Genomic DNA, 15136 nt, shown 5'->3' on the forward strand with positions numbered 1-15136 from the left:
TTAGAAGGTTGTGTTGATGTGTCTTTTATACACGATCAAACACAGAATAAAATACCCAAAGGTACCTTATCCTCTCTTGAACAAAGCTTCCTTGAATGCTGAAGATTTCGCCTAAGGATCAATCGAGGCAACTCCAAGGTTCTAATATGTAGGTTCTCTACTTGTGGATAAGTACCAATGTTTGTTGTGTTTGTTGTTTCATCAAGGGGCCTTACGTACTTTCTATGAAAGCTGGTTCTTGCGACTACTTTACCAATGAGGAACTGGATTTTCCTAATATTAACCGATGTTTCAAAAAAGGCAAAAGATAAGGGATTTGAGAGGCCTATGCTAAACTAAGCCTAAGAATGACTAAATGGAGGGCGATCTTAGTGAAACTCTATCAATCTCAGTATTGCCATAGAACAACTCTACTGGAATTGGTGCGATCTTCTAAGGGAATTCAAAGATTTTCGAATCATTAATGAACATAGATGCTATCAATAGGATACATATCAGTATTCAAATAATGATTGAACCCTAACAATTTCAATATCTCCAGTTGACCACACAAGGCACACTTACAATCAGTAAGAGGCTAGTGGTTTGGACTATGAGCTTCACTAAAAGATCAAACACAACATTTATCACTCAATCTAACTCTAACATCTAAATACTATCTTCAATAAGAGTGATTTCAAGAAGATGAACAACCATGTAAAAGGCCACAAAGATTGCAATAAAACACCATAACTTCAATATTTTATTGATCTCATAGCAAAATATAACAACAATTGTTCAACTTTCTCTCTTCACCAAATTTGTATAACTACTCCTCTTCTCTACTGCTAATAAACTTATTCCTCTTAACCTTAACCTCACAAATGAAATGAGTGAGAGCGTATATAGCATTCTCAAATACAATGAATGGCCCAGATTTAAAGAAGATCGAGCGCTGAGATCTTGACACCTAAACCCTAATTAGGGTTTGTTACAAAAATAACCCTAATTAGATAAACATTATCATAACATAGCCAATAGAAATTGGCACAAATAACGAGGAAGCATCGTCCATTAGGGATTGAATCGCCACATCATTTCATAACCACTTCTCATCTATAATTTTGTTCCCTTTTCCTTGTTCTTTTCTGGCATATTCAATAAATCTGGACATAATACCTTCAACCTTCTTGTTCTTCATTTGCTCTTCCAAGTGAAGGACCTCATCAAAGGCCGCAAGAAGAGTCATCTCCCATCTGTACTCCAACTCTTTTGTTTTCTCAATCAGGAACATAGTAGTAAACATCTGATCTCGCTGCTTTTTTGTGATCATGTCTTCCTCTCTACAAAAGATGACCTTGATCCCATCCTCCAATTCTTGGACGTCCACATCTGTTTCAATCTCTATCCTTCTATCAAGGATTGTACACAATACATCAAACACCTTATCTTGAATAGGATGGATAGTGTCCTCAACTTGGCTACACCTACTACTTATGTCCTTGAATAGAACCTCCTTCATTTGGAGCAAAGTTGACCATTGTAGGAGATTATGAGTTCCTCCATCAATTATCCTTTCTTGTGCTAAAACCTGTCTTGATGTCCTTCTTACCACTTGCAATATTGGGATGACAATGTCTCTAGTGTGAGTGAATGCATTGACAATTACCACTAGATTATGAATGATCTCAAGGACTTGGATGGCCCTGTGGACTGTTTTCATCATTCTTCGACAAATTCCTTAGCTACCATGTAGGATCTATCAATCTATGTATCCATGAGTTGGGCTAAGTTTTTTATCTTTTTTGCTTGATTTATTGACTCAAGAGGGAGTGCCTGCATGGGTGAGACTACTGGATCCTGTTGCCTTAATGGCTGATTAAGGTGGCTAAAATAATTCCTCCAAGCATTAATCTCCTTTTCCAACCTTTTATTCTTTTCTATTTCTTCTTTTAGTTTATCATTAACTGCCCTCATTGAATTAGTCGCATCTTCCATGGCTTGCTCGGAGGTAAGTGGGCCAAGATCAAATGTCTCTAAATCATATTCTTCTGCCATGATCTCATCATCGTACTTGTCCACTGTTGGTGTAGCTATCTGTATCTTTCTGGATCCTGTATCATCTCTGATTACCTTTGACATCTTTGTAGCTTTCTTCTTCTCAATCTCCTCTTGAGAATTGCCTAGAAGGCTTTCCAAATCAAATACTTGCTCCTCATCTTCAACCACAACTACCTTCGTCAGTCTTTCTCTAAGCCAATCTGGAATGGAAGACTTTCCTTCTCTTACTTGCACTTCCTCAGGCAATGGCTTTTCGCTTCTAAAAGGAGATGTTGCCTCATCATCATTTCTTTCTCTTTGTTGCTCATTAAGATCAACTTGGAGAGGAGGAGACTGACTTGATGAGTGCTGAGGTGTCCTTCCTTTGTCTTGTTTGTCATTTTGTACTGTGGATTCCATAGACTCATCTATCTCATACACCTCTCTTCGATCCTCTTCTTGACTTATCTCCTTTTCATGTCTAGAAGAAGCACTTGAGGGATGATCAGGATTCACCTTTTGTCTCTTCTTGGATGATTCTCTCTTTTCAGATCCCTCCTTTCTCTTCGACCCCTTAGAATGAGAAGTGTTCTCACTTGCACTCGCCTCTCCTTCTGTTCTTGTTTCTAAGCTGAATGCCATAGCTATGTTTTATTCCTTCAACTTTTGATGTTGGACATCCACCCATCTGCGAGTACAACTCAAGACTGGTTCCATCAATGCTCTTAAGTTTGCGACCTCTTGCTCATCCCAATCAATCTTCATTTCTTTGTCTTCTTTCTCATAGGAAGATTGAAGATATTTGCCATCGTCTTGTGCTTGATTAGCTACTCTATAAACTTTGCATTTCCTGATAAGATCTAAGGGCAATCGAGAGTGCATCTTTCTTTTTACCTCTACATCATCCTGAACATTCATCCAGAAGTCCTCTACTTGAAATACATGCTTGTACTTCTTCCCAACTGTTTCTTCCATATGCCCATTAGGATCAAAATTTTCTCTTGAGGCAAAAGATGTGAATGAGTAGAGAGATAGCTCATTTTCTGCATCTTCAGCTGCTTGAGAATTAGGACATACTTCAATTGAATTTCCAAGTGAAATAGGTATAGGGATACCATTCCCATGCTTATGTCTTGATGCCTTAGCACAAGCTGCCAACTGTCTAGTCACCTCAAGTAGTACTATCCTATCCGTTGGATACCTTGGCAACATATAAGGAGGTGAAGGATATCCATGTATCTTGATGTAGGTGAATTTAGGAAATTGAATGAACCACGCACCATGTTTCTTCACGAGCTCTTGTGCTTCTAGAGACAATCTTTGGTGAATTCCTCCTTGTAGTGTCTTGGTGATATGCATTGTGAAAGTATCGTTGACTAGCTTGTAGTAATTCTTAGGCGGATGATGCAATTGAGCATAAGAATCACATACTCTTATCTCTCTGGGTCCTCTATCAACAACTCCTCTGTGTGGTAGTCCTGCATATTCAAAGCATCTGGCTAAAGAATATATAACATATGAACTCATGTGGAATGACTTAGTAGGGACTAGCCTCCTCAACTGCACATCTAGGTTGTTATTGATAATCCTGGCCCAGTTGAACATTCCTTTCCCTTGAACGATCACTTGTATAAAGAAGAACATCTATCTGTCGAAAAAAAAGGCTTGAGAGGCACCTACAATTCGATTAAGCATGGTTATCAAGTCTCTGAATTCTTCTTGGAAATCAATTCTGTGAGGTGTATTGGGTATCTTATTTAGGTGATGCCTACTCTTGAGTAACCAATTCTTATTGATGAAATTTAGACAGGTATCAGGATCATCTTCATAGATAGACTTGGCTCCTTTTAGGCTCTTGTAGATCATATCTCTATGTTCTTGAAGATGAAAAGCTTCACTTATAGCTCGTTCTGAGAGATGCGAGGATAGTCCCATCTTTGGCTACAATTGTCCTTGAATGCGAATCATAGTGCCTGGCGCATTCAATCATTAGCTCATGACATCTGACTGCGGGAGGGAATCTTGTGGCTTTGACGATCCCACTCTCAATTATCTTCTTGGCTATGGGTGCTAGCTTGCCGATGTAGGGTGCTTCTCGAAACTTCTTCACATTGAAGTTTCCTAAGTTGGTGTCTCCAATATTGCTCCATTTGGATATGATCCTCGTCTCCAAGTCGTCATTCTTTTGATCTTCTTTAATGAGGGCTTATCGGGTAGAGGATCCACTTGCCTTGGGGGCCACCATTTGTTACCTATAAAAAGGGGTTAAGTTAGGTTTTAGGTATGGTCACAAAGATAGGCAATTGAAGACCTTAAAAAAAACAATTGAACTTCAATTTGAAAATGAAAATGATGAACCCTTTAAAATTATGAATTTTCAAATTGATATCACATATGAATTAAGCTAAATCATTAAGACCTAACTTTACAAAATAATCTTTATTGAACTAAATCAGATCCTCATTCAAATTTAGACATTGAACATACCTCAATCTTTATTTTTGAGCTTTGAAAGGAATGAACCTGAAAAGAGGGATAAATAATGCCTTGATATTGAATTTACCTCCTTAAATGCTGTTCAAAGAAGTTTGTTCTGCTAAAGCTTCAGGTCTGCACCTTAAATTCACCTTCAAAGGATTGCTGATCTTCTAAATTGTCCTTGAGAGGATCAGGTCTGAGATTAAGAAGGTTAAATCTGCCTTGATCTGCCTTTATATGATATGTCTTTCGTCTTCTCAAACCTGAAATTCGCCCTCTATCTGCTGGAATTCGCTTCCCCAAGCCTGCTCTTCAAATTCGCTCCAAGGAAGAATGTTTGATCGAATGACTAATGATTTTAAGATTTACCTTCCTTTATAAGCGCTTTCACCCCTCCTCTAAAAGGCCGACTTTAATAAAAAATTTGTTAATTCCTTCTTGAGCTGGCCGACTTTGCTTAAATAAAATAAAAAAATTGTTTTGGCGCCAAAGGGTGAATTTTATGAAGTTTTGAATTTAACAAGTGCTTGAATTAGGCGAATTTTCCCTAGTTACTCAAAATACGTTTTGATGAGCGATTTAGGTGAGGAATAAGTTATTTTGAAGAAATTCGCTCTTGTTTCTTTGAAAGGGACAAGAGCGAACTAGGGGTATTAGGCTTGGGCAAGCATTAAAACACTCTATATCACCTTCATCCATGTTGTTTCACCCTTGAGGCTTGCTAGGAAGACATCTTGGAGATCTCCTTGCACAAATCTTGATGTTCAAAGGCAACTATGAGCAAACTCGCTTGTGTACCCTTGGAAGGACAGGACCTATTGGGAATTTTGCTCTAGACCCTTTGGGAGGGTCAGGAGCGAAAAAGTTATTTGCACTCAAAGCTTCACCATTTCCTTCAACTTTACTTTTAAGCTTGGCTTTTAGGTCCTCTCCCCATCTCAATCTAGCTCATCTACCCTCAAAGTGATGTCTAATTCAAAGTGTTTTGGCAAGAAATTAGGCTATCTTAGGATTTCGCTCTAGACCCTTTGGAAGGTCAGGAGCGAAATTTGTGATTTAGCCTCAATTCTTTCATTTTCTTCGCTCCAAATCACTTCTCAAGGCAAAACTTAACAATTCTCTCCCAACAATGCCTTAGGAATCAAGATCTTGATCTCAAACATGAGCAAAATAGAGTTTTTAGGAATTTCGCTCTGGACCCTTTGGAAGGGTTAGGGGCGAAATTCTTCCTTGGGCTCAATTCACACTTCTTTTCCTCTCAACTTACCTCAAACTTGACTTGTCCAATCTCTTCTTACCATAATCAAGTCAATTCGCCATCTATTTAGCTCAAAACAATGACCTTTTAGTGCATTAGGCAAAAATAGAGAGTCTAGTTAAGGATTTTGCTCTGGACCCTTTGGAAGGGTCAGGAGTGAAATTTGCATTTTAGGTCAATTTTCATCACTTCATTGCCTTAAATCACCTTTCAAAGGCAAGTACATATCAATTCTTTCCCAACCATGCCTTAGAAATCAAGATCTTGGTCTCAACAAGGAGCAAATAGGGGTTATAGGAAATTTCGCTTTGGACCCTTTGGAAGGGTCAGGAGCTTGAAAAAATTTCGCTCTGGACCCTTTGGAAGGGTCAGGAGTGAAATTTGCAATTTAGTCTTAATTCCATCATTTCCTTTGCTTCAATTCTCCTTGTAAGGCAAATATGCATCAATCATTCCTCTACTACACCATAGGGATAAGGTTCTTGGTTTGAACAAGGAGGAAAATAGTGTTTATAAGAAATTTTGCTCTGGACCCTTTGGAAGGGTCAGGAGCAAAATTTGTCTTTAAGCTTATTTCACACTTCTTTTCTCCTTTCTTTGCCTTGAATTTGACTTGTCAAACCTCCTTCTATCACCATCAAGTCAACTGGCTCTCAAAGTGGTGTTCATTTCAAGGTTTTAGTGGGGAAATAAGGTTTCCCAAGAATTTCGCTCTGGACCCTTTGGAAGGGTCAGGAGCGAAATTGATGTTTAGGCTCAATTTTCCATCATTGACTTCATTTTCAACTTTTCCTCATCAAAACAAGTGATTTGCCTTCAAGAATGCTTAGGAATGGATTAATTCAAAGGTTGGAGCAAGGGATAGTACTTCATGGAGAAATTCGCTCTAGACCCTTTGGAAGGGTCAGGAGCGAAATTGGTCTTTTTGGCTCAATTCTCATCCTTTTTCACTCATCTTTGCTTTAGATTTGATCCTTGATCCTTTTCCCTACCATGCATAACCATTATTCAATGTTCCTAGTGAAGAAATAAGCTATTAGGAGGATTTCGCTCTGGACCCTTTGGAAGGGTCAGGAGCTTGGAAATTTTTTGCTCTGGACCCTTTGGAAGGGTCAAGAGCGAAATTTGCAATTATGTTCAAATTCCTCACTTTTCATCACTTTTCATTGTTGCAAACATCAATGCTCTCTTCATACTGCCCTAAGGACAAGGTTTTCTATGCAAATTAGGACCAGGAAGAGAGATATTAGGAAATTCGCTCTGGACCCTTTGGAAGGCTCCATAGTGAAATTGAGGTTTTAGGCTCAATTTTCTCATTTTCCCCTCAACTTTGCTCTCAGAATTGGTTTTTTTAGGTCCTTCATCTTAATGAAGTCCATTTGCCTACAAGGTGATGTCAATTCAATGCTTTTGATGACAAATTAGGTCTTTCCAAGGATTTCGCTCTGGACCCTTTGGAAGGGTCAGGAGTGAATTTGATGTTTAGACTCAATTTCCTTCTCCAATATGGTTGCAACTCATTCCAATGACATAGATCAATCCTTCTTCATCCAATCAAAGCCTGGGAGCCAAAATATAGCCCAAGTTAGGACCAAGGGAGGTTCTTAGGAGAATTCGCCTTGGACTCTTAGGAACAAAATTCATCTTTGAGCTCATACCCTTAACCTTTTCTCAAATTTTCAAGCCAATTCCTTATAATTACAGCCTTCCAAGCTTGCTCATGCTAGCATTCGTCCTTCGTGCCTACACACTTCGATCACTTGCTTCATCTAATTGACTCTGACTCAATAGAAGACAAGACTCTGGCCTATCAACTCACAGCCTTGACTGATCCTAACTCAAACTCTTAAAAACCTTTTTGCAAAATATACATTCTCCATCTTTCTAAGGCAAGATCTTGCTAAAATTACACCAGGGTTCTAAGCAGAAAAACAAAAATGACTTCCCCAAGCTTAGGTCAAATTTGGCCCTAAAAGAAACCCTAGGCAAGCTTCTACGATGGAAACCCTAACTTACCAAACCTAGGCCACCACTAACTCACTCAAAACACCCAACAAGCAGAGAAAAGCCAAGCAAAGAGAAAGCAAGACCCAAAAAAGAGAGGGGGTCTCCATTTTGATGGGGCGATGTGTGAAATGGTCACAACAGGTTGCACATGCTTTGCGTAGTTGTCCTAAGTGTTCCTAAACAAAGTGTTGTTAATAGTTTCACCCAGTCTTTACCGTCTCTTGAATTCTTAAGAATAGATTAGAATTTCTAAACCCTTATCTCCTTTTCAGTTTCTTGAAATCCATGATCCGAAACTCAAACGATAAATCTCCATTGTGAATTGAACGAGCCAAGTGTAAGTCCTCCTTGTGTTTCAGCATACATAACCAAGGTAGCTATCCAACACAAAGTCGCCCGTTCGCACATATAGACCTTGGAGTCGCCTTGTGGTCTTTCTCGCAATCTTGGCACAAGTAGTGATTTTGTTCAAGAGAGGATAGAGTATCCTTGGATATTTTATTCTAATGTTCAGTGAATGATAAAATGTACACCAACACTGTCATCAACTCTGCATTCTTTTACAAGCTCATCTACCTTCATTGGGTTTTTTAGCAGCCACTGCATGATCAAGCTCTAGTAGATGAGAAAAAATAACCCTCACAAGCTCGTGCATTGCAATCCTTGCTGCGTCCAATTTTCACATTATTTGACCTCTTTAAAAGAAAAACTGTTAAGGCCGATCAAACTTTAGACCCCACGTAATACATATGCCAATGGTGTCAATAATCATGTATCATAGTGTCTCATGGAGATGTTACAAGGTTTTCTTCCAGTGTTTATGTTAGAATAAAAAATAAAGCAACACAGAAGATCAATACTGTAAACAAAAACTGAAACCAAGAGAAGCAATGTTTGCGAATGTATATTCTCATGCAGACATGCTTTACTATCACAAATGCACTGGTGAGTTTTTGCTGCAATATCAAAGTCGCTGTCCTTCGTTTCTTCTTCGAACTGCAGTTTCAGGCACATAGCTGGCTTGATGCTTTCCCAAATACATTTTCTTACAAATTCCAAAGCCCCTCTGCTTTTAGAAAATATTTCTTTCGGTCATTTTGTGAAACAGTTGTCGTGCCTTGTATATGATTCCACATTTCACATTCATGTTGGCTGCACAATTTCTAACTATAATATATAGCATCACTGCTCCTTGATCTCCTGTGAACTCCCTTTTGAGAGGTATCTGATCTTCCTCAGTCTATTGTGGTTACAATTTTTATGTATTTTTATCAAGGAATGCCACCAAAACTTTCTTCCATACATCTGGCTCTTGAAGTCCTTTGAGAACCTGTGTCATTATCTTGTGAGGATGCGCTCTTGAGTGAAAACTAGAGTCTTGAAGTATTTCTCTGATCAATAAAAGCAGATGTTCTGTGTCTCATAATTGAAAACTAGATGATCACTTGTAATAAAATGGAGCATGTTTTCATTTGCTATGCCCATTTTGAAAATATCCAGCTGTCATTGCACTCCACAAAACCAAATCTTGGTGGGCCATTTTGTCAAACATTTTACATTCTTTGTTTTTTCTTTGGCTCCACAATCTGCATACAAGCCTGCCTCTATTATTGTAGGTGCTTCTCTTGTGGCGAACTGCAATAGTATTCTTGCAACTACTCAACAACACGTGTTTTGGTGGATGCCCATGCCTCTGGAAATAAGAAAGTCGTCCTCATTTTGCTCATATATGGCTGTGCAATTTCCAACCTCTTTTGGCCTCTACCATGCATGTTTTGAACATATCCAGCTATCATTAGATTCTATATAACCAAATCTTGTTTGTGAAATTCTGTCAAACACTTCATGTGCTCTCTTGTTCCACATCATTTGCGTTGTTTTCAAGGAAACATTAATATTGTAACCCATTCCATGTTCTCTTTGAATGCTTTTATAATTGCCATCACCTCCACCCAGATAGAAAGTTCCTGAATCAAACTTATGAACAAAAAAGTACACAACCTGTGGATCAGTCCTAAACATATTTTGTGTTCCATTACCACAATGAAAATACCAGCCAACAATCAGTACTTTGAGTATACCTCTAATGAACTAAATGTTGTGCTGCTTTAAAACTGATAACCAAGAGCGCTGTCCAATACTTGGTAAAGAAGTCGCACACTCTCAATTTGGTAAAAAAATAGACAAATTTCTTTACTATTTCTACCCGGACAGTCTTCCAATATCTGCACCCTTATGCCATCTCCAAACATCTTCTTTGTGACAAAACTCTTTCATTTTTTCAAGAATTTCTTTTTAAGTTCTGGAAATCTCCAACACAACTTTTAAGTAGAGTTTGCATTCCTTACTCTGCCCTTGTCGACCCTACTATATGAGATTCCTCAAGAGTACCGAACATATCAAGTAAAACTTTTTACAGAAACCTGAAATCCCAATGCTTGTGCTATCGATGTGAAATATTCAAGCATCGATTAAAAGATCCCTGTTTGAATTTGCATATGGAATTTCTGGACAAACAGCAAGCTTTCATTAATACTACGCCATGGCATTATTCATACCTGGACTTCACTTCACTCTTTAAACCATAAATGATGTTCATACACTTTCTTGGCTTCCTTGTTTTGGAAATGACCTGGGATCAAAATCTTTTATCATTCCCATGTCTTGGCAAGACAGAGACACCTGTTATGCATGCATCCTCCATGAACTGGGACACCTGCCAAAGTTAGCTCAAACAATAAAATCTGCCTTATGCCAGAAGAACCCTAAACCTACATAGGATTTTGACACTAAGACCTTTTTCAAATTTTGACAACTTCCCTTTCCTTTTGGTGCATGTGGGCATTCGAAGATAAAATTTATTTTGATGACTAATCTTTCAAGAGAAAACATGAACTATCAAACACTTGAAAGACATTTGTGTGACTATTTTGGTCTTAATACTAAAATAAGTCAACAATTCTATTTTGTTATTTTAACAGGGTTCTGCTGTTTTCCTTTTGAGGTTGATAAATCAATGAAGGTGTGATCTTCCAGGCTGATAAACCAGGGAGATTTGTGGCTTGCAGTCAGGGTGTCTAAAGGTCTCCAATTGCAATCTCAACTAGGGGTCACAGTTGTGCTTCAAGAGCTTCATTATTCTGTGTTGTTTTAGGTGTTTGTATGAGTTTCAGTGTGGTTTTGTATTCAGTTTAGTTCCAGATTGTTTTCTGTTGTCAGCAGCATATATCATAATGTGTTTGCTGTTGTGACAAGCTATATTTCATATGTATTTCTGTTGTGAACATGTTTGTGATTCGGAGAGTTTGTGTGAGGATTTCAGTGAGTATTTGGTGTAATTGAGCTCCGGATGTGGAGTCTATTTGTAATGTTTTTTGTGGCAGATCTGTGGACTGTTATCAGCAGTAATTTGTGAGGAATATATTGCCAAAATTGTATTAAAATCATCTATTTGTGTTTCCATTGAGATTCAGAATGTTAAGTGATACTTTTGGTGCAATTTTTCGGTATACCCAATTTCACTGGTATTTGTAATTTGCAAATATGAGTTGGTTCAAAGTTTATGTTTCAATCTGATATAAAATTGCAGCAAGGGTTATTACAGCGTGTGCATGTTTATTTCTGATTTTAAAAAAATCTGACTTGAAGGTTAAATTATCTTATTTTCCTTTCTTTGGCATTTTCAGTTTGAACTTCATTTTTTTAATCACTAAACAACATTAGCATTAGTACTGAAAGTGAACATGAAATAGTTGGCATGGAACAAATAAGATCTTCAGCCCCGGGAAAGCCAAATTTGGGGGGGCAGTAGAGTTTGGTTTTGTTGTATTTACAAGATAGATCTTAGAGGGAGCTACACCAATGTATATAATCACTACTTGGGCATTAGAAGACAAAGGGTTAAGATTTGTCCAGACATAAGCATGGCTAAGAAGGCAGAGGTTAATAGATAGTTTATGGAGGCTGAAACAAGATCTAAGGGTTTGCTATGCTCTTATACTTTACACAGTCTGCTATGCCTTTTCATTTTGATGTATTATGTGCATGCCCATTGGTAATGGAAACTCAAGGTGAAATGATTTAGACATTAAAAGCTTGCTAATTTGTATATTGATTGTCCACTGATATGAATTCTCAATTCAGATCTAATGTTTCATGTTATGTCTCTATATTGTACACGATGATGCCATATATGTAAATAATTGAAATTTTCTATATCTTTAAAATTTTCCCTAATTTTTAGTTGTCACCTCCTGCTGTACCCTTAGAAAAGGTCGCCCATCTCCTATCATCTCGGTAATGCATCCCCTTATTTACTGCCATTCCCATCATAGAAATTTCACATAACTTTTTTCTTGTTATCAATCTCATATGCCACATGTTTAATACCACACAGCATGTATCCATTTATATTCTGTGTTGCTTGATATCAGATGAAGAGAACCAGACATATAGGGCTTTTACTAACAAGTTGATTACCACGTGGTTCAGGCATGCAATAAACTTGGTCGCATTGAGCTTTCAGATTGTGAAATATTTGCCTCGTGTGAACCTTGCCCAATGTGTTTTGGAGCCATTCACCTGTCAAGAATCAAGGTATATTGTGATGCAGATTTGTTTGTTTCTTTTCATTATTGACAACAAATTGCATGAACATTGCATTGATATAAGTTTTGGATTCTTGCATTTGATTTGGTGTGTCCTTTCATAATTTTGTATGGTTCGTGTCCAGCGGTTGGTCTATGGAGCAAAAGCAGAAGCAGCAATTGCAATTGGATTTGACGATTTCATTGCAGATGCACTAAGGGGTACGGCTTTTTACCAAAAAGCTAATATGGAGATAAAACAAGCTGATGGGAGTGTTGCTGCAGTTGCTGAACAAGTTTTCCAAAATACAAAGGAAAAGTTCAAAATGTATTGACCTGCTGCACACATTGATCCGCCTTGACAAAAGTCAATTAATTTTAATTATTTTGTCATGGTTTTAGAATTTTAATGAAATTCATTTGAATAAAATTTCCAAAATTTAAAGGAAAGGTTTCAAATGTCATTTGAATGTGGAATAATCTTTGCTCCGTATATCCTTAATCCATCAGTTGAAAGGAATTGTGATTTTCTTTTGCATGAATATATTATTGAAAGCAGAATCTGTCTTTGCAATTCAAGAATCACTGGCATAGTTTGAAATATTTTACAATTTAAAAAGTATAAGCAAGCTGCAGGCACTAGTGGTACTTATCATGTTTTGCACGTATCTAACCAATTCAAATTATTGTTTGAGCTTTCACCTTTTTGTAAGTTATTCTTCTTTATGTTGAGCTGGAAAAACCGATTCTTAGAAATGATTGTATTCTGATAGCAATCTCATCTAAAGAAAGAAGCTCTTACAACTGTATTGTAATTATTTTATTTTTGAATCAACAGCACATGTTGTTTGTCAAAGCCAACGGCAATTCACAAGAACACTCTTGGACAGATTTATGTTATAAATGAAAAGAATGTTATGCAAGGGACCTTCTGTCCTCTCATTTACAATAAGTGTAACACGTTATGTTTAGAATGACCTTGGAATCCTCAAAATTTCAAATGTAGGAAAAGCAAAAATGCTAGCTAAACTAGACTTTTTTGCAACTATCCAGTTCTTTAGAAATGCAATTTCATAAAAAATACACACAATACACATCCCAGCGAGTTGGGTTTTACTTTCCAATGATTTTTGATGACGTTCACACAATTTGGAGTGGTTCCACCTATAGGGTTTTAACAACTTAGAATAAGAAAAGCCTGCTAATGTAGCAGATAATGAGCAAAGCCTTTTGGAAACCAGTAACATATTACAAACCCATTTATGTTGTAATTAATAAGACAATATTGTCCAGAACCCTAGAGGATGGGCTGAAACAAATAATTCTACAAGCAATGGGGAGTCCATCCCTTGCTTACTTTTTCATCTTTCTCACCTGAGCCCTTTAGTTTTGAGTCCATACTCGAGAGTACCAAATATTGAGTTTAACACAATAAGCTTAATTCTGTTTATCATTACGAGGACATAAATGCCCTGTTAGAGGTTTTGTGCCAAATTGGTTAAAGTTTGTTCTGTAACCAGAAAAGCAATTTTTTAAAATCTCATCGTAATGTGCGCAGTACCATTCCATTCCCCACTACATTCGTTCTAGATATATACCATAATTTTCGTCATTAGGCTTGAAATATCTATATATAGAAATATTGTGCTTTGAACATTATGGATTTACAGGTCTTGCCCTACTTTTGACATGTAGTAGATTACTCTCACTATAATTTAATATCATTTTATTATAGAAATATTGTGCTTTGAACATTATGGATTTACAGGCCTTTACCTACTTTTGACATATAGTAGATTACTGTCACTATAATTTAATATCATTTTACAATTTCTATGTTCATCTATTGTTTTCCACAATGTTTGTGGCTTTTAACCAAGCAAGAAATTCAATTATTATGAAAACCTACTGGTATCCAAACATTTCCGTGCCAAAAGAATGGTTCCGCAAGGCATCATTTTTGGTTCAGTGTAGAGTCGTACTAATTATATAGTGATATTTTGCCTCTCCGATTTGATTAGAAAGATGGCCAACTCTTTGTTTGGTAGGCATATACTCATATTTTGTTCTCACATCCTCTATATGACATGTATGGTGTGGCATTTACTCTAGATAGTACACTAAAGCTAGTTGATTGTGTATGGGTTTTGGAAAAATACTCCATATCTTTCTAAGAAGAGATAAAGAATGCCAACCAAGATGAGATCTATATGGCCTATTGACAATCAAGTGATTGGAACCTCAAGATGATCATACAATAGATGGACATGTTCTATATGAGATAAATGTTACTATATAGGAATGGATGAATGTTTTGTAATTGCTTATGACTAGTATGTTTGAATTGTTTGCACTACGTATATGGTGAGGTGATGTTATTTCCATTAGTATACTTTGGTTATATATAATCTTGGATGCATTTGGTATAGATTTAATTAGACCAAAGATGAGAGAATTATTCTCATATACAAAACCTATGTACTCTTTACATGTTAAAGTGGAACTAAACATTTAAGAAACTTGTGAGCCATTACTGTGAATTGAAATAACCTGCTTTATTTTTCTATAATTTAATCTTGATATTTTTGTTATTTTCTGCAATATTGAAATAACAATAGAATACCAAATAGCATCATGCAAAATAATTATGATATCCACATCCACAGACTCGTAAATATTTCAAAATCATAAATCACTTACAGATTGGTGAGGATGAGTTTTTAAGAAAGGTAGACCAAAACTATTTTATAGGCCATGCATGCAGTGAGGTGGCCACCTTAAAAAAATT

The 15136-nt window shown here is 37.0% G+C and overlaps 1 protein-coding gene across 1 annotated transcript in view; it reads left to right on the forward strand.

Annotated features, from left to right (window-relative positions):
* LOC131044029 (guanosine deaminase) overlaps window positions 1-12922 on the forward strand; it is a 106675-nt gene extending 93753 nt beyond the window's left edge. The window contains exons 5-6 of the mRNA XM_057977297.2: window positions 12254-12358; window positions 12495-12922. Coding sequence (XP_057833280.1) covers window positions 12254-12358; window positions 12495-12683 — 294 coding nt within the window. The 3' untranslated portion in view covers window positions 12684-12922. The remainder of the gene's footprint in view (window positions 1-12253; window positions 12359-12494) is intronic.
* The last annotated feature ends 2214 nt before the right edge of the window (window positions 12923-15136 follow it).

The sequence above is a fragment of the Cryptomeria japonica genome, chromosome 6 (genome assembly GCF_030272615.1).
Source record: "Cryptomeria japonica chromosome 6, Sugi_1.0, whole genome shotgun sequence".
Lineage (NCBI taxonomy): Eukaryota > Viridiplantae > Streptophyta > Pinopsida > Cupressales > Cupressaceae > Cryptomeria > Cryptomeria japonica.